The sequence below is a fragment of the Jaculus jaculus genome, chromosome 5, assembly GCF_020740685.1.
Source record: "Jaculus jaculus isolate mJacJac1 chromosome 5, mJacJac1.mat.Y.cur, whole genome shotgun sequence".
Taxonomy (NCBI): Eukaryota; Metazoa; Chordata; class Mammalia; order Rodentia; family Dipodidae; genus Jaculus; species Jaculus jaculus.
The window spans coordinates 157,728,837-157,747,313 of NC_059106.1; the positions used below are offsets into that span (position 1 = coordinate 157,728,837).

Genomic DNA, 18,477 nt, shown 5'->3' on the forward strand with positions numbered 1-18,477 from the left:
CAGGACAGGACCGATACAAAAGACTGGACAGGACAGGACATAACTGATACAAAAGTCTATACAGTACAGGACGGGACCAATACAAAAATCCAATAATGGAGACACTCTGGCCCTTCCATATCATGTGCCTTTCTTTGGGCCTGGCCAACCTGACTTGGGATATTCAATCCATGTGGGCATGCAGGGTTACTACTCCCTTGGTACCGTATCAGAGCTAATGCGTGCCATATGCCCAGCGACATAGCCCTCACCCCTGCTGTACAGGGTGTTATCGAACCCTTATTCCTGGACAAGAAACTGGGACTCGGACAATTTAGATTCAAGCACCGTTATGGATGGCAGACCTCCAGATCAGTCATCCCAGAGCCCGCCCCCGCCAGCTTGCACCTGCAGGAGAGGCATCCGTAACACTTCTTTTTTGTTTTGTTTTGTTTTGTTTCTTCAAGGTAGTGTCTCACTATAGTGCAGGCTGACCTCAAACTCACAGTGAGCCTCCCACCTCTGCCTCCAAAGTGCTGAGATTAAAGGCATGTGATACCACATCCAGCTATGCTTCTTTTTCTCCTGATCACCGTCAGTAATGTCATCTTTGTAGTCCCAAGCAGGGAGGGGGTGTGTCCAAGGGTGAGAGGTAATACCATTCCTGCCCTTTAACAAGAGTTGAGTTGAATAAATGACTTCAATAAGGTGTATTGAAATACTTTCATGCTGGGCGTGACGGCGCACGCCTTTAATCCCAGCACTCGGGAGCAGAGATAGGAGGATTGCTGTGAGTTCGAGGCCACCCTGAGATTACATAGTGAATTCCAGGTCAGCCTGGGCTAGAGTGAGACCCTACCTCGAAAAACCAAAAAAAAAAAAAAGAAAAGAAATAATTGAAGTTTGAATCCCCCTTTGTCTTTTTTTTTTTTTCTTTTTCCTCCTGTCCTTTCTAGATTCCCTTTCCCAGCTGGCCGCTCCTCAACATGTGAAGATTCACCTGTATAACGCCAAGCAGGTTCTGCGTTGGGACCCGTCCTTCCCCAGCAATGACTCACGACCCGTGGTCTACCGGGTGCAGTATAAATAGTAAGCTGGTGTTTCTGCTATCCTTGCTGGAGTTGTGGGCAAGTCAGAGGGAGTCCTCAAGCCAGCTTCGAGCACCAGCTCTTTAGGAAGACTGCCATCAGAGCTTTGGGAGGCAGTTACTTCTCTTGTAATTTTATTTATTTGACACAGAGGAGGAGAGAGAGAATGGGCACACCAGGGCCTCCAGCCACTGCAGACAAACTCCAGACACATGCACCACCTTGTGCATCTGGCTAATGTGGGTCCTGGGGAATCGAACCTGGGTCCTTTGGCTTTGCAGGCAAATGCCTGAAACGCTCTGCCGTCCCTCCAGCCCTCCTGTGCTTTTAAAAAGCTCCAAGGGCTGGGCATGGTGGCGCACGCCTTTAATCCTAGCCCTTGCGAGACATACGTAGGAGGATCACAGTGAGTTCAAGGCTACCCTGAGACTACAAAATGAATTCCACGTCAGCCTCAGCTACAGGGAGACCCTACCTCAAACAAGCAAACCAAAAAAAGCTCCAAAGAGCTGGGCATGGTGGCTCATGCCTTTAATCCCAGCACTCGGGAGGCAGAGGTAGGAGGATCACCTGAGTTCGAGGCCACCCTGAGACTACATAGTGAATTCCAGGTTAGCCTGAGCTAGAGCAAGACCTGACCTGACGAAAAACAAAAAAAAAAAAAAAAAAAAAAAAGCTCCATAACCTCCCACTCACCCCACTTACATAAGCCTGGCAGTCAGAGAACTCTGTTTTCTAACCACAGGATGTGCCACTTTGGTGGTGAAGTTTATTCTTTGGCTGGTTTTAGACCAGGGCTTGACTGCCCATCTTGGCAGCTTTAGGGTTAAAATCAGATCTGTTTAACTTCATCACGGCCACATTTTGCCTGATCAGGAGTTCAGCCAGTGAACTCTCAGGTTCTCAACTGGTTTTCTGCTTGGAATGTATTCTTCTGACCGCTCATTCTGCCTCTCACGTCCTTTTCTTGTTTTTCTGTTCACTAACTGTACAGAAAGAAGACAGGTGAAACACAGGGACTCAGTGATTATTTTCAGTACATTGAAGGTGAAGGTAAAAAAATCACTGGCCACATCATTGTAGCCTCCCAAATTAGCAAAGTGAAAAGAATGCTCATGATTAGTGCTTCTGAGGCAGTGGTTGGGAAGGGGGTTCTGTACCCCTGAACAGCCTGCCACAGTCTTGATTGGCATCACCCTTTTAGAAGGAATTCTACATTTACTATTGATCTGTTTCAAGAAAGACTGAATGGGGCTGGAGAGATGGCTTAGCCGTTAAGGCGGTTGTCTGTGAAGCCTATGGACCCACGTTCGGCTGTCCAGATCCCATGTTAGCCAGATGCACAAAGGTGAGGCAAGCGCAAGGTCACACATGTCCACTAGGTGGCACAAGTGTCTGGAGTTCGGTTTCAGTGGTGCCAATGCTCTTCCTGTTTCTCTTGCTCTAAAAGTAAAATAAAATAAAAAAGATTTAGTGGAAATGGAAAAATTGCATTTACTCTGAGTGCATAATATAGGTCTAACTCATGCTTGCTGCCTTCCAGACACACTACTGCATTCACAAAGATTACTGAGGTGTATATTCAGATCTCTCTCAGCAAGAAACTGGCAAGTTGTGGGCATGCCAACTTATGGTTGACCTACCAAACAACCACCAAAACAGATCATTCATGTGATTGGGTAGAAGTTGCATCTGTGTAAATTTGAAATTTATTCATAAAGAACAGGAGCCAGGCATGGTGGCACACACCTTTAATCCTAGCACTAGGGAGGCAGAGGTAGGAAAATCACTGTGAGTTCGAGGCCAGCCTGAAACTACATAGTTAATTCCAGGTCAGCCTGGGCTAGTGCAAGACCCTACCTCGAAAAACCAAACCAAAACAAAACAAAACCCATTTGTTGACTAACACTCCTTAGCCCTGAATAGTGAAGTATATGTGTGTATTGACCAGAGGAATCAACAACATATACATCCTTTACTGATTTTTTTTTTTTTTTTTTTTGAGACTGTGTCTCTGTATTGTCTTTGAACTAAAGATCTTCCTGCCTCAGCCTCCCCAGTACCTGGGCTTTTAGGCCTGTGCTTCCACATCTGGCTCTTAATGTTTTGTTTAAAAAAAAAAAAAATAAAATAAAATAAAAGGGGCTGGAGAGATGGCTTAGCGGTTAAGCGCTTGCCTGTGAAGCCTAAGGACCCCGGTTCGAGGCTCAATTCCCCAGGTCCCACGTTAGCCAGATGCACAAGGGGGCGCACGCGTCTGGAGTTCGTTTGCAGAGGCTGGAAGCCCTGGCGCGCCCATTCTCTCTCTCTCCCTCTATCTGTCTTTCTCTGTGTGTCTGTCGCTCTCAAATTAAAAAAAAAAAAGTCTTGCACAGAGTTTCATAATTATAGACCAACTTGTTTTCTTCCTTTTCTTTTTGGAAAGCATCTTCCAGATTATTTCTTCAGGAGTAGAGGTTGTTTTCAGTTAAAGAAAAAGTAGAAAGGTCACTAAAACCAGAAACTGATTTTTTTGTAACTTTGTGATAGAGGAGGGTCTTTGTTTTTGTTGTTCTTGCAGATAAATTTGTGTTGAGAATTTTAGTAATTATGAGGCTATTGAGACTTAAAGTTGTGTCTCCCTGTGGGAATGCTATAATTATCTGTAAATGAAGGTACCTTTGTTTTGCTTTGCTTTGTGTCCTCTAAGCTGGCTGACCTGGGACTCAAGATGATCCTCCTGAATGCTAGTATTTTATTATCTGTTTGTTATTTAATGGCAGTCACAATATCAAAGCCAAACAAGGGAGAGCACTTTATGGGAGAATTTCAAGTTTAAATACCAAATAGTGGCCTATAACCTGTTTTCAGTTCCTACCCAACATTAGGAAATCTGAAGATTTTTTGCACGGTGGCCACAAGGCACTTTTCAGGTCACTGCCCAGCTGGCTTACTGCCAAGTTCACTCTCAGATGTTCCTTGCCCTGTCTTCTCAAAACATTCGTCCTCCCCCACATAGATTTTTAATACATGTTCCTTATAGAAAATCCAGAAATGTAGCAAGAATAAAATCGGCTTATTGTTCTTTGCGTATCATAGTGAACACTCATGCCTAAAACCCTAGCAATGGAGAGCAGAAGCCAAAGGACAGAAGTTTGAGGCCAACCCGGGCTACAAGATGAAACTCCGTCTCAGAATTCAAACGGAGGGCTGGAAAGACAGCTCAGGATTTCAAGGCAAAGCCTGCTGGCTTACTTGAGTTCTCAACCACCCACATAAAGCCACCCATGTAAAACTGGACACAAAAATGGCACACATACCAGGCATGCGCCACCACGCCCGGCTTATTTTATTTTTTTATGAGAGAAAGAGAATTGGCATGCCAGGGCCTCTAGCCACTGCAATTGCACTCCAGATTCATGTGCCACCTTCTGCATCTGGCTTATGTGGGTTCTGGGGAAACCTGGGTCCTTAGGCTTCATAGGCAAGCACCTTAACCACGAAGCAATCTCTCCAGCCTGTGAGCATCTTTTTAATATAATTATTTCAGTGTAGACATTTTATCACATGTTTAATTATAGGCAGTATTGCATGTGGTAGATCTAATTTTTACCTACTTTTGCATGTAGGTAGTTGACAGCCAGTGATTGATTATCTTAAGTCGTATCCTTTTACATAAATCATCTCTGTTTTCTTACATTTCTAGATGGCATGTTGCTGGGGAGAGGGGACAAACTCAGTTAACATTTTGTAAGTGGCTGACAGGCGCTGTATAGAACTCTTGTATTGCACTTGCCCAATGCTGGGAAAAGACTATAAACCATAAGTGGCCAAGGGCGTCAGGGAGCCCTTGTGTGGTGATGGCTGCCTCACTGTCACTTAGATTGTGGTACAGGGTGGGTTGTGCCTCACAGGTGGGGTCACAGTGTTTTTAGAGAGTCCTTCCAGTTTCTAGGCACATGGTCTTGTGGTACTGTCCCCCGAGGGAAGGCAAGACTTCTGCGTGTGTGGATTTGGGCCAGAAAGAAAACAATTGTAGTGATGTGTTGGTCAGAAGGAAGTCATCCACAGGCACTTCTGGTTCCCACCACAGCAGTTCTGGTTCAGGAGCGTTTCTGGTCCTGAAAGGTCAGAGCAGGGTCCACGTGGAATCGCAGTGTGCAGAATAAGGAAGCGGGGAGGAACTCGCAGAAAACCTGAACGTGACTCAGATCCTGCCTCGCGGGTGGAAACAGGAACGTACCCATTTGACATGCACCGAGTCCTGGCCACTGCTCCACGTTCTTCCCTTACATCTGCTCTGTCTTCTCGATAAATCCAGGAGGTGGCCAACAGTTGAGCCCTCTCTTATAGCTAAGGAGATTGAAGAACAGACATGTTAAGTGACCAGAAACTGAACCAGGTAACCTGGCTTCAGATTCACAAAATTAAATTATTACGTGGTAGTCCTTCTCACAGAGAGAAAAGAGCAGACTTTCTGGCCAAGATGGTGACACATGATGTAATTCCAGCACTCAGGAGACAAGAACTGCCCTTTCCAAGACCAGCCTGAACTATCTCACAAAAGCTTGTCTCAAAATCGAACAAGGGCAGGAGAGATGGCTCAGTGGTTAAGGGTGCTTGCAAGACCTAATAGCCTGATTTAATTCCTCAGGACCCACATAAAGCCAGATGAATGGAGTGGCATGTGCACGGAGTTTGTTTCAGTGGTGGGAGACCCTAGCATGCCCATTTCTCCCCCTCTCTCTCTTTCCTTGTGTTGCAGTCAGATTCGCACTGCTGGTAGAAATCACCCAACCAAGAGCAGCTTCTGGGGAAAAGAGGGTTATTTTGGCTTACAGGCTCGAGGGGAAACTCCACGATGGCAGGGGAAAACGATGGCATAAGCAGAGGGTGGATATCACCCCCTGGCCAACATAAGGTGGACAATAGCAACAGGAGAATGTGCCAAACGCTGGCATGGGGAAATTAGCTATAACACCCATAAGCCCACCCCCAACAATATGCCACCTCCATGAGGCGTTAATTCCCAAATCTCCATCAGCTGGGAACCTAGCATTCCAAACATCTAATTTTATCAGGGACACCTGAATCAAACCACCACACCTTGCAAGTAAAAAATATTTTTGCAAGTTAAGCAAACAAAAAAATACAAGTGGATTTTTTGGCAGTAGCAGAACATGTCTTTAACTTGCAAGGTGCCTAGGGTCTAATCCCCAACACCAAAAAGAAATTAGACAGAAGCAATCCAGAAGAGGTCAACGCAGAAAGACGCCAGAGTGACTTCCTGGTAAATAAATTTAGATTGGCTGATTTGGCAGGGGCTGGCGATGTGCTTGGTTGTGTAACTAATGCGTTCATGTTGATATTCCTTTAAAAGGAACCAACATATTGCCTTATTTTTACCCTTTGTAAACAAATGGGGAAGCAGCTACCTTTCCTGTTCTTTCCCCCAAGACTCTTAGACTCTTATTCTCCCTTAAACCTGTTTTCTGAGAACCTTTTTTCTTTTTCTTTTTTCAGGCTACAGCTTAGAAACAGCCTTTGGGTTTCAACACAGGCACTCAGGTAGCATTGGGTTCATGGTCATCATATAGAATGGGAGAACATAATTATAAGCCATGTATCTGATAAGGAACTTGAATTCACAGCATGTTAAGAACTCGTACAGATCAACAACTAAAAGACTCATCACTTAATTTAAAAATGGGCCGGGCATGGTGGCGCACACCTTTAATCCCAGCACTCAGGAGACAGAGGTAGGAGGATCACCGTGAGTTCAAGGCCACCCTGAGACTACAGAGTTAATTCCAGGTCAGCCTGGACCAGAGTGAAACCCTACCTCGAAAAAAAAAAAAGAAAAGAAAGAAATGGACAAAGAGGGCTATGGAGATGGCTTAGTGGTTAAAGGGAAGGGGCTTGCTTACAAAGCCTGCTGGCCCCAGGTTCAATTCCCCAGCCACCTACGTAAAGCCAGACAGGCATTTGTTTGCAGTGGCAAAAGACCCTGCCACACACCCCCAACACACTCACACTCACGTGCAAACAAACTTAAAAATGGGTAAAGCAGAGCTGGGGAGATGGCTCAATTAATGGCACTTGTTTGTAAAGCCTGGTATCTCAGGTTCAGTTTCCCAGCAATCCAGGGAGGCCACATGCAGAAAGCACAAGTGTATAGTGCTGTTTCTTCAGCAGCCAGTGGCCCTGGTGAGCACACACATGCGTGAATACACTGTGAGCAAATAAGAACGTTAAAATTAAAAACGGACAAAGGTTTAGATGTTCTCTAAAGAAGACGCTCAGTTGTTTTTTAAAAAAAAAAAAGCCTCATGAAGAGGTGGCAAGTGTCATTTTTCATCAGAAATCTGCAACTCAAACCACAGTGAGCTACACCCCCTGTGTGCCCATGCACGGAGATGTATATTAGGACAGCTGTGATCAGAAAGGCTGATATAACAAACGCTGGTGAGCATAGGAAGCACCTGGAACTCCCCTTCACGCTGGTGGGAGTATATAGTATAAATGGTATGACAGGACCTCAGAAAGTTAAATATAGAATCGGCACATGACCTAGCAGTTCTAGGTTTATACTCCAGAGGACTGTAAGACTTGTATATTCATAATAAGTGAAAGGCAAAAATGAGTCATATATCTGTCAATTGATGAGTGAATATCATTCTGTCTGCCTGTCTCTGTTTCTCTGAAAGAAGTTCTTTCTCACTGTGTGGGCCAGGCTGGTCTAGAACCCACTATGTAGTCCAGGCTGGCTTCAAATTCATAATCCTTCTTTCTGCCTCTGTCTCTAGAAGCTGGGATTACAGCTGTGTGCCACCACACTAAGATGCAGTGGAATATTATTTGATCAAAAAATAAATAGGGGGCTGGGCGTGGTGGCACATGCCTTTAATCCCAGCATTTGGGAGGCTGAGGAAGGAGGATCGCTGTGAGTTTGAGCCCACCTTGAGACTGCAGAGTGGATTTCAGGTCAGCCTGAGCTAGAGCGAGACCCTGCCTCAAAAAAATTAAATAAATATTTTTTATAATTATAGAAAATGTTAATAAAATTTGTGAAAATAAAAAAAGAAGAGAGACTAGTTAAAGAGAAGAACGGGCTCACTGAGAGGGAAATGGAAGAAAGGAAATAAAAGAAAGTAACTGGAGGGGATTATGAACAAAGTACATGATGAAAAACTGTCAGTACAAACATTTCAAAAGAAAAAAGGTGTTGGAGAGATGGCTTAGCAGTTAAGGCGTGGGCCTGCAAAGCCTAAAGACCCAGGCTCAATTCCACAGTACCCATGTAAACCAGATGTACATTCATGTGGAGTTCATTTACAGTGGTTAGAGGCCTGGTGCACCCATTCTCTCTCTCTCTCAAATAAATAAATACAGACTTTGAAAAAAATTAAATAAATATAAATGAATAAATAAACAGAAGAAGAAAAGAAATATGGGGCTGGAGAGATGGCTTAGCAGTTGAGATGCTTGCCTACAAAACCTAATGACCCACGTTCAGTTCTCCAGTACCCATGTAAATCCAGATGCACAGAGTGCATCTGGAATTTGTTTTCAGTGGTTGGAGGCCATGGGGCATCCATTCTCTCTCTCTCTCTCTCTTATCTCTCTCTGCTTGCAAATAAATAAATAAAAATATTTTTAAGGGGGTTGGAGAGATGGCTTAGCAGTTAAGGTGCTTGCCTGCAAAGCCAAAGGACCCAGGTTCAATTCCCCAGGACCTATGTAAGCCAGATGCACAAGGTTATGCATGTGTCTGTAGTATTGTTTGCAGTGGCTAGAAGCCCTGGTGTGCCTGTTCTCTACCTGTCTCTCTCTCTCAAATAAACAAATAAAAATAAAATATTTTAAAAAAATTTAAAAACGAATTAAAAGCCCAGCATGGTGGTTGGTACATGCCTTTAATCCCAGTACATGAAAGGCAGAGGAAGGAGAATCACCATGAATGTATGACCAGCCTGAGACTATATAGTTAATGCCAGGTAAGCAAGCCTGGGCTAGACCAAGACCCTACCACAAAAAGAAAAGAAAAGGTACATGCTATAACATGCATGGACTTGCCACACACGGAGCTAGTAAAAGGCACCCATCACAAAAGGCCATTATGTCCTATGACTATTAATACTGCATCATCCCATTTAGAATGAGGAGATCTGCAGAGACAGGAATACATCAGTGGTTTCCTGGAGTCGGGAGGAAAAATGGACAGAGACTAGTAATCATTACAAGATTTTTCAGGGATGATGAGCTTATTCTAAAAGCCATAGTGATGGTTGTATTACTTTGAGCATATGCTAAGACCATTGAATTATATACTTTAAAATAGGCATGGCATGTGAGTTCTCGATGAAACAGGGTTTTTTTCTGGGGGGCGGGGCATTGTTTTGTTTTCTTCCAGGTATGGTCTTACTCTAGCCTGGGCTGACCTGGAATTCACTATGGAGTCTCAGGATGGCCCAAACTCACGGTGATCCTCCTACCTCTGCCTCCCGAGTGCTGGGATTAAAGGCGTGTGCCACCACGCCCGACTAAAATAGTTTTTATACTGACGTTTGACAAAAGGCTAAGAAATGATGGTTAAGTAGTTTTGAAAAACACATTTCTAGGGATACTTATACATGAAGAAGAGAAGATTCTGTGAATTAACATCTGTTTTTCTTCCCAGCACCATTGGTCAATGGCATGATGTCACGCTCGAGCACCCAGGGGTGAACTGTACAAAAATCACAGCAACCATATGTGACTTCACGGCTGGCCCCTCAAAGGGCTTCTTACCACACTTCAATGTTTCCTTACAAGTTCGAGCTGAGCTGGGAGAACTCACTTCTTCCTGGGTGACAGTGCCTTGGTTTCAACACTATCGTAATGGTAAGAGAACTTGAATGTAAAACTTCCTCTACAGTTCCCATATTTTCTTTTTTTATTTAACTCCTTTTTTTTTTTAAGGTAGGGTCTCACTCTGGCCCAGGCTGACCTGGAATTCACTATGTAGTCTCAAAGTGGCCTCGAACTCGTGGCAATCCTCCTACCTCTGAGTGCTGGGATTAAAGACATGTGCTCCTCACGTGACTCTTAATGAGCAGTGTTGTCCCCTCCTAAGCTATGGTCCCACTGCAGACAAATAGGTACCTGGTCAGACCCAAACCCTGGACCTGGGAGACTGACACTAAGGACGTGTAATTTTGCCAGACCAAGGTCCAAATTTGGCCTACCACCTGTTTTTGTAATTAAGTTTTGTTGGAACACAGTTACGGGTAATCTTTTTTAAAACTTTTTTTTTTTTTGTATTTTATGTATTTATTTGAGCATGAGAGAGAGATTGGCAGATAGAGAATGGGCACGCAAGGGCCTCCAGACACTGCAAATGAATTCCAGATGCATGCACCACTTTGTGCATCTGGCTTTGGTGGCTCCTAGGGAATCGAACCTGGGTCCTTAGGCTTCACAGGTAAGCACTTTAACCACTGAGCCATCCCTCCAGTTCAGTTAGTTTTTTTTTTTTTATTTTGCTTGGGAACCCAGGGCCTCATACCTGCTAGGTACACACTCTGTCGCTGAAGTACATCCAGAGCCCACATCCATCTTACTCTGGCCCTTTCCTGGGAAGGTTTGCTGACCTCTGTGTTAGGTGGGGTGCAAGTATATTGGCTCTAGTGATCACGTCTTGATCTGGCACAACTAATACTAGGTTGAAGAAAGGCTTTCCTTCAAGCTCAAACAGTGCCTGGCACATTGTAGATACTCACAGGTGTTGGCTGAGTGATTGGATGAAGCAGAGGGTTCCCCGGGTGTTTGGGAGCAGAAGCGCCCTCGGACACTGTACTTACTGCATTTTTCTCCAGTCAGCCACGCTGGACGCTCCCTGGGGGCTGTGGTTTATGCACACACACAGCGTGACACTTACTTGGATCCTGACTGAAACAAACAAGTAGAAAAACTGCTGAGTAAGTTTGCCCCTGTCTGACATGGGACACTGTGATAAGTAGCTGATATTCTTCTACTTTAGGGGTTATCGTGACGTTTCGGTTATGATTTTTCAGGGGATGTGGTTATGTGATGAAGAATTTTATGTGTATTTTGCCATAGAAAAAAATGGAAGAATAAAAGGCCGGGCGTGGTGGCGCACGCCTTTAATCCCAGCGCTGGGGAGGAAGAGGTAGGAGGGTCGAAATGAGTTCAAGACCACCCTGAGACGACATAGTGAATTCCAGGTCTGGACTAGAACCCCTACCTTGAAAAAAAAAATGGGAGAAAAAGAAGAACCTTATGTTTTAGAGATACTTACTGGTATTTGCAGATGAAAAGATATGCTGTCTGTAATTCATTCACAATAATCCAAAAGAGCCGGAGGGTCAGGGCTAAAGGAGTTGCGTTAAACAGATGAATTCGGCTGTAAGCTGATGGGTGATGAGGTTCTGTGGTGAGTACATGAGGCTTTCTTATGAATTTTTCCTACCTCTCCTTTCTGTGTATTTAACATTTTCTGTAGTAAAAGATTTAAAAGGGGGTGCGCTGGAGAAATGGCTCAGTGGTTAAGGTACTTGCCTGCAAAACCTAAAAACCTAGGTTCAGTTCTCCAGTACCCACAAAAAGCCAGATGCACAAAGTGGTGCATGTGTCTGAAGTTCATTTGCAGTGGCTAGAGAACCTGGCATGCCCATTTTCCCACTCACTCTCTCCTTGCAAATAAATAAATAAAAGAATTTTTTAAAAATCAATTATTTGTGCTAGGTCATGTAGCAGATAGAACAGAAAAGACAGGAAGTCTTTACTGGTTAGTCACCCACTGTGGATAGTTATTTGTTCTTGAGTAAAGAACTAATGACTCTATCCAAGTTGGAATTAGGAAAGGAAGGGAGGGAGGAGGAAAAAGGAAAGGAAATAAAAAATATAAAATATAAAATAAAATAAAGGTAGGCAGTGATAGTTACCGCCACTGTCCAGGAAACAAGTTAGTTCATGGGCTGGGGAAACAGCTCAGTGGTTTAGATGCTTTCTAGCAGAGCCTGACGGTCTGGGTTTGATTCCCCAGTACCCATGTAAAACCGGATGCACAAAATGGTACTTGTATCTAGAATTTGTTTGCAGTGACAGGAGGCCCTGGTGTGCTCATTTCTCCCCCACCCCTTGCAAATAAATTAATTTAAAAAAAAAAAATTTTAAGTGCAGCTCATCTGGGCATGGTGGCACACATCTTTAATCCCAGCACGCAGGAGGCAGAGAGGTAGGAGGGTCACCATGAGTTCAAGGTCATCTTGGAACTATCTAGTGAGTTCCAGGTCAGACTGGGCTAGAGTAAGACCCTTCTTCGAAAAAGAAAAAAGTCCATTTCATATCGCGGCGTGGCCATTTAGTGACTGTTGCTGTGGGCGAGCAGTATCCTCTCCATGCTCCCTTTTCTTCACTGGGAGGAGGACATAAGAGTCTCATGTATCCCAGTCTGGCCTGTAACTCACTGTGTAGCCAAGGGATGACCTTGGACTTCTGATACAATTGCCTCTTAAATGCTGGGATTACAGGCACATGCCACCACACCCAGCTGCAGGTGCTGGGAATTGAGCGTAGGGCCTTTGTCTTGAAATAACTGTGCATAACCTTCGTCGGCTGTTGCAGGCGTCTGTGAACACACAGGCACAGTCCACGCTGCCCCAAAGCCGCTTCCCTTGCTTAGCCACTGTCCCATCCTGCCCACCCTCCTTCCGATCATTCCCCTCCACAGAGGAAGCTTATCACAAGGACAGCCGATTTCAGACCTAGCTCTCTGCACACACGGTCTGTGATCATCATCCTATCTGCCATCACGTGACCTAATCATGGCTGCCGTCCATGCAGCCACTCCACTCCCATGTACATGGGCATGGGCACATCTAGATCCCAGGGGGTAAGAGGCCCACAGTCTGGGCTGGAGAGATGGCTTAGCGGTTAAGCGCTTGCCTGTGAAGCCTAAGGACCCCGGTTCGAGGCTCAGTTCCCCAGGTCCCACGTTAGCCAGATGCACAAGGGGGTGCACGTGTCTGGAGTTCGTTTGCAGAGGCTGGAAGCCCTGGAGCGCCCATTCTCTCTCTCCCTCTATCTGTCTTTCTCTCTGTGTCTGTCACTCTCAAATAAATAAATTAATTAAAAAAAAAAAAAGAGGCCTGGTGTCTCTATTCAAATAAAAAAGAGGCCCACAGTCAGCTTGCTTTCCCTTTCCTCGCTCCCTCGGCTGCACAAAAGGGGGCTGGAACACGTGTGTGCCAGTCTGTGGGAGCGCTTCAATGAAAGAGCGCTCTGTCACTCGCGGCCAGCTGAGCCTTACCGCTCGCCCTGGCTGACCCAGCACATCTGGGCACAGCACTTCCTCCAGAACTAGTGAGGTCAGAGGATGCAGAGCATGTGGGGACCAGTTACTTTTGCACAAAGACAAGCTTGGCCAGACTGTGCGCCTGTGACTTGCCAACCTGGAGTGCCCAGGAAAAGCATGGAAGCCAGAGGGTGCTCGGAGAGTCACAACTGTCCCCGTTGTGTAAGAAGTGCAGAGCTGGGTCTCTCATAATAAATGGATGTTACCTGTACTTAGATATGCATTCCCTGATTAATTTCAGCATCCGGTATGTCTGCTCAATAAACACAGCCACCTTTGTTTTATGGCGCATGAGTCATAGTCCTTGGCTGTCCTGTGAATTAAATACAAAGCCTTAGCAAACAGATTTACCCTAATAATATTTCTCAGTGAGTATGTACAAACTTACATGAACCTAGGGGAGGAGCTGGAGAGATGGCTCAGTGGTTAAGGTGCTTGCTTGCAAAGCCTGATGGGTTTGATTCCCCAGTACTCACATAAAAGCCAGGCACAAAGAGCTAAATGCATCTGGAGTTAATTTGCACTGACAAGAAGCCCTAGTGTGCCCATATTCATTCTCTCTCTCTCTAACTCTCTCAAATAAATAATATTTTTTAAAGACTTGAAAAATAAAAACAGGAGCCGGGCGTGGTGGCGCATGCCTTTAATCCCAGCACTTGGGAGGCAGAGGTAGGAGGATCGCCATGAGTTCAAGGCTACCCTGAGACTACAGAGTTAATTCCAGGTCAGCCTGGACCAGAGTGAGACCCTACCTCGAAAAACCAAAAAAAAAATAAAAAATAAAAAAAAAATAAAAACAGGGAAACATTAAAAAAAAACCTAGCCAGGCATGGTGGTCACACCTTTAATCCCAGCACTTGGGAGGCAGACGTAGGAGGATCAATATGAGTTCAAGGCCACCCTGAGACTACATAGTGAATTCCAGGTCAACCTAGGTTAGAGCGAGAATTTACCTTGAAAAACCAAAATATAAATAAATAAACATTTAAAATAACTTAGATGATTGGGTGTGGTGGCACATATCTTTATTCCCAGCACTTGAGAGGCTGGGGTAGCAGGATTGCTGTGAGTTCAAGGACAGCCTGAGACGTATATAGTGAATTCCAGGTCAGCATGGGCTAGAGTGAAACCCTACCTGGCAAAACCAAAAAAAAAAAAACAAACCTAGGAGACAAAAGTTTGTAAGTATAAACCAGGCACAGTGGTATATGCCCATACTCCAAACTACTCAGGATGCTGAGGTAAGAGAACCACTACTGTCTAGCAGTCGGAGACCAGTCTGGGCAACATAGTAAACAGACCCTGTCTCAAAAAGCTAATAATATAGGGACTAACGAGATGGCTTAGCAGTTTAAGGCATTTGCCTGCAAAGCCAAGTGACCCAGTTACGATTCCTCAGGACCCACATAAGCCAGATGCACAAGGTAGCCACATAAGCCAGATGCACAAGGTAGTGCATGGGTCTAGAGTTGGTTTGCAGTGGTTGGAGGCCCTGGCATGCCCATTCTTTCTTTTCTCCCTCTCTCACATGCACATGTGTGTTCTCATGCATATTCTCTCTCTCTCTCTCTCTCTCTCTCTCTCTCTCTATATATATATATATATATATATATATATGTATATATGTATAATGTATGTATGTATGTATATATACACACACACATATATAATCTGCCTCTTTCTCAAATAAATAAAAATAAAATTTTAATAATATAAAAAGAAAAAAGTGAAAAGAAACTAATAATATAGTAAATTCCACCTTTTGTTTATATTGGAATTTTGTGTTTTTACCTTTTGGTAAGGGCCAACAAATTTCTCCCATTTTAAGTGAAAACTTGACCTTTGGTTAACCTTCCAGTGCTTTTTCTTTGGTCTTCTGTAAAATGTATCATGTGATTCTGGCAGCATTACTTATGGTCAGCGATCCCTGATTGGAAAACACCAGTCTCAGTGGGGCCAATCACAAATGCCGGGGAGAGAGCTTTACTTTTGAGAGCTGCTAAATGCGGTGATTTTTGTAACCAGGCATGTCATTGGTGGAGGCCAGGAAGAAACTTCCATGGGATTGTTATGAGAGAAATGGCTGTGGTGACCTTTCAGCAGGGAGAACATACACCTGCCTGGTTTCGATCTCACCTACTTTGAGATTTCCTTTCAGAAAGTCTCATGCCTAGAGAGGCCGGAGTCCTGTGCCTCTGAGCACCACCTCACTGCATCTTCAACTATAAAACGTGTGTGTCTGCATGGATATATGCATGTGTGTAGTGTTTATAACATATACACACTATACATATGTGCAGTGTATGAGCATGTATATGTATTTAAATGCTTTTGTTTGTCATTCTCTTCCAGTTTCTGTTGGGCCTCCAAGAAGCATCTCCGTGACTCCAGGAAAAGGATCCCTTATCATCTACCTCTCCCCTCCCTTCGACATCTTTAACTCCAAGGCCAATTTTTTGTATTATGTCCATTACTGGGAAAAAACAGGAACCCAACAGGCAAGAGCACTTTCTCTCCTTTGTTTTGTTTTTTTCTTGTCTTTAGAGTTTCTGATTACAGAGAAGAAAGCGAACATTCACGGAGACCAGGGTCTCCTAGTGTCTCTCGGAGCCTATTTGAGTCCTGCTCTTCACTGTGCTAAGCCTCTCCACCCCCAAAAGGATCTGAGCCCCTCTTTGCTGTCCCCCATTCTAGCTGTCTGGGGCTAGACCTTGCTAGTGCATCTCCCTAGCTAGTGCGTGCCTAGGCTTTGCGAAGGTCTTACTGGGCCTTGTTTCCATTCAAACCATTTATACAATGAAGCTGGGCAGGCCGGCTAGCCTTGGAATTTCATGTCAGTTACTGTCAGGCCTCCAGAAACCATCTGGGTGATCCCAGGACAAGTCTCTCTGTCACCAGACTCTCCGCTCCCTTTGACATCAGCACCCTAGGGGCCATTTTTCATGTCCGTAAAAAAAATAAGGAACACAGCCCTGGTCTATAGGATTTGCTTAAATGTTCAAATGGCTTGAACACTTTGCAAAGAGGTCGTAAGTGACTAGATGAATCTCTGGAAAGAGAAAGAACATTTCAGGGAGAGCACGTGTAGGTAGGGGAAGGCTTGGCACACATGGAACATGTGCACACATTAGGCCAGGGTGTAAGCTATGTGACAAGGCATGTGGTCAGCACCAGACAATTGAGGTCGTGTTTCCTGGTGGCATAAATCTCTACGGTCATTTTGACCCACAGTGGGAAGAACCGTCACATTTCAGTTCAAACTAGAAGCGGTTTGGGAAATAAAGGAACATTATTTCCTGGAACATTTTTTTTCTCAAATTTAAGATACCTACATTACGTTAACCATGAAAAATAACTAACATGTTTTATATTTATATATATATATATCTTTTTTGTTTTTGTTTTTCGAGGTAGGGTCTCACTCTAGCTGAGGCTGACCTGGAATTCACTATGTAGTGTCACGGTGGCCTTGAACTCACAGCATTCCTCCTACCTCTGCCTCCCGAGTGCTGGGATTAAAGGCATGCGCCACCTCACCCAGCTAACATGTTAATTTTTATGCATTTTTATGTATATGTGCATGTTGGGGGGAGTGTGCATGTGTGCACACGTGTTTAAGGAGGCCAGAGGATAGCCTCAAGTGTCACCATTGGGAAGACCATTTAGGGCTGGGGAGGTGGCTCAGCAGTTAAAGGTGCTTGCTTCCAAAGCCTGTGAGCCTAGATTCAGTTTCCCAGCCACTCCCATAAAGCCAGATAGACATTCATTTGCAGTGGCAAGAGGCTCTGAAGCCCATACATACATATACACACACACCTTTTTTTGAGAGAAAATGAGTGTGCCAGGGCCTTTCAGCCACTATGAACGAACTCCAGGTGCCTGCGCCCCCTTGAGCACACGGGCAACATTGCACACTTGTATCACTTGGCGTCTGGCTACTGGGACCTGGAGATTTGAACATGCATTTTTAGGCTTTGCAGGCAAGTGCCTTAACAGCTAAGCCATCTCTCCAGCCCCAAAAATAATTTTTTAAAGAATACCACCAACTTCCTTAGAGATGGGATCTCTCATTGACTGGGAGATCACCAAACTGGCTAAACTGGCTACCTAGAGAACTCCAGGGACCCTCCTGTTTTTCTGCCTACCCAGTGCCAGGATTACAAACACATACTACCACACATAGCATTTTCCTTATTTATTTATTTTACTTTTTGGTTTTTCAAGATAGGGTTTCATTCTAGCCCAGGCAGACCTGGAATTCACTATGTAGTGTCAGGGTGGCCTAGAACTCTTGGCAGTCCTCCTACCTCTGACTCCCAAATGCTGGGATTAAAGGCGTGCACCACCATGCCCAGCTATATATTTATTTATTTATTTATTTGACATAGGGTCTCTCTCTAGCCCAGGGTGACCTATAATTCACTATATAGTCTCAGGCTGGCCTCAAACTCACAGTGATCCTCCTTTTGGCCCCTGAGTGCTGGGATTAAAGGCATGCGCCACCATGCCCGATTAATACCCAGCTTTTTAATATGGGTACCAGGGCTCAAACTCATGCTTTTGAGGCAAGCACTTGACTGAAGTGTCTCCCTCCCCCCTCCAAAAAAAAAACAACACTAAAGATGAAAATTTTATCCTAGAAATTAAGATTTGTTACATTCTAGCTGTTGCAATGGGCCCTCTAAGATCTCACAGGTCTGAAACCACCGGCATCTTTCATCTCTCTACACACCAATTTTCATAGGCAAAATCTGTGTCCTGCAAGCCAGTGAGTAAAAACAGCATCATGTCACTCAGAGTGTTCACACTGTGATTTTGAGAATTTTCACTGGAAAAAGCTAAACACAGCTTGGTCTTGTCTGTCCAGGTGGGTCGCATGTGTGACTGTGTTGTTGTTTATATAGGTCAAAGGGCCCTTCAGGAACAACTCCATTGTGTTGGACAATTTGAAGCCATTCACAGTCTACTGTTTACAAGTCAAGGCACAACTGTTGTGGAGACAAGAAAATCTCTCTAGACCCGGGAATTTAAGCGACACGTCTTGCTACAAGACAATAGCAGATGGTAAGCCAT

General features: G+C 44.6%; 1 protein-coding gene across 1 annotated transcript in view; it reads left to right on the forward strand.

The window, feature by feature from the left end:
* Ifngr2 (interferon gamma receptor 2) overlaps positions 1 to 18,477 on the forward strand; it is a 34,365-nt gene that overhangs the window by 12,822 nt on the left and 3,066 nt on the right. The window contains exons 2-5 of the mRNA XM_045150154.1: positions 936 to 1,068; positions 9,727 to 9,929; positions 15,757 to 15,902; positions 18,309 to 18,468. Of these exons, the coding sequence (XP_045006089.1) occupies positions 936 to 1,068; positions 9,727 to 9,929; positions 15,757 to 15,902; positions 18,309 to 18,468 (642 nt within the window). The remainder of the gene's footprint in view (positions 1 to 935; positions 1,069 to 9,726; positions 9,930 to 15,756; positions 15,903 to 18,308; positions 18,469 to 18,477) is intronic.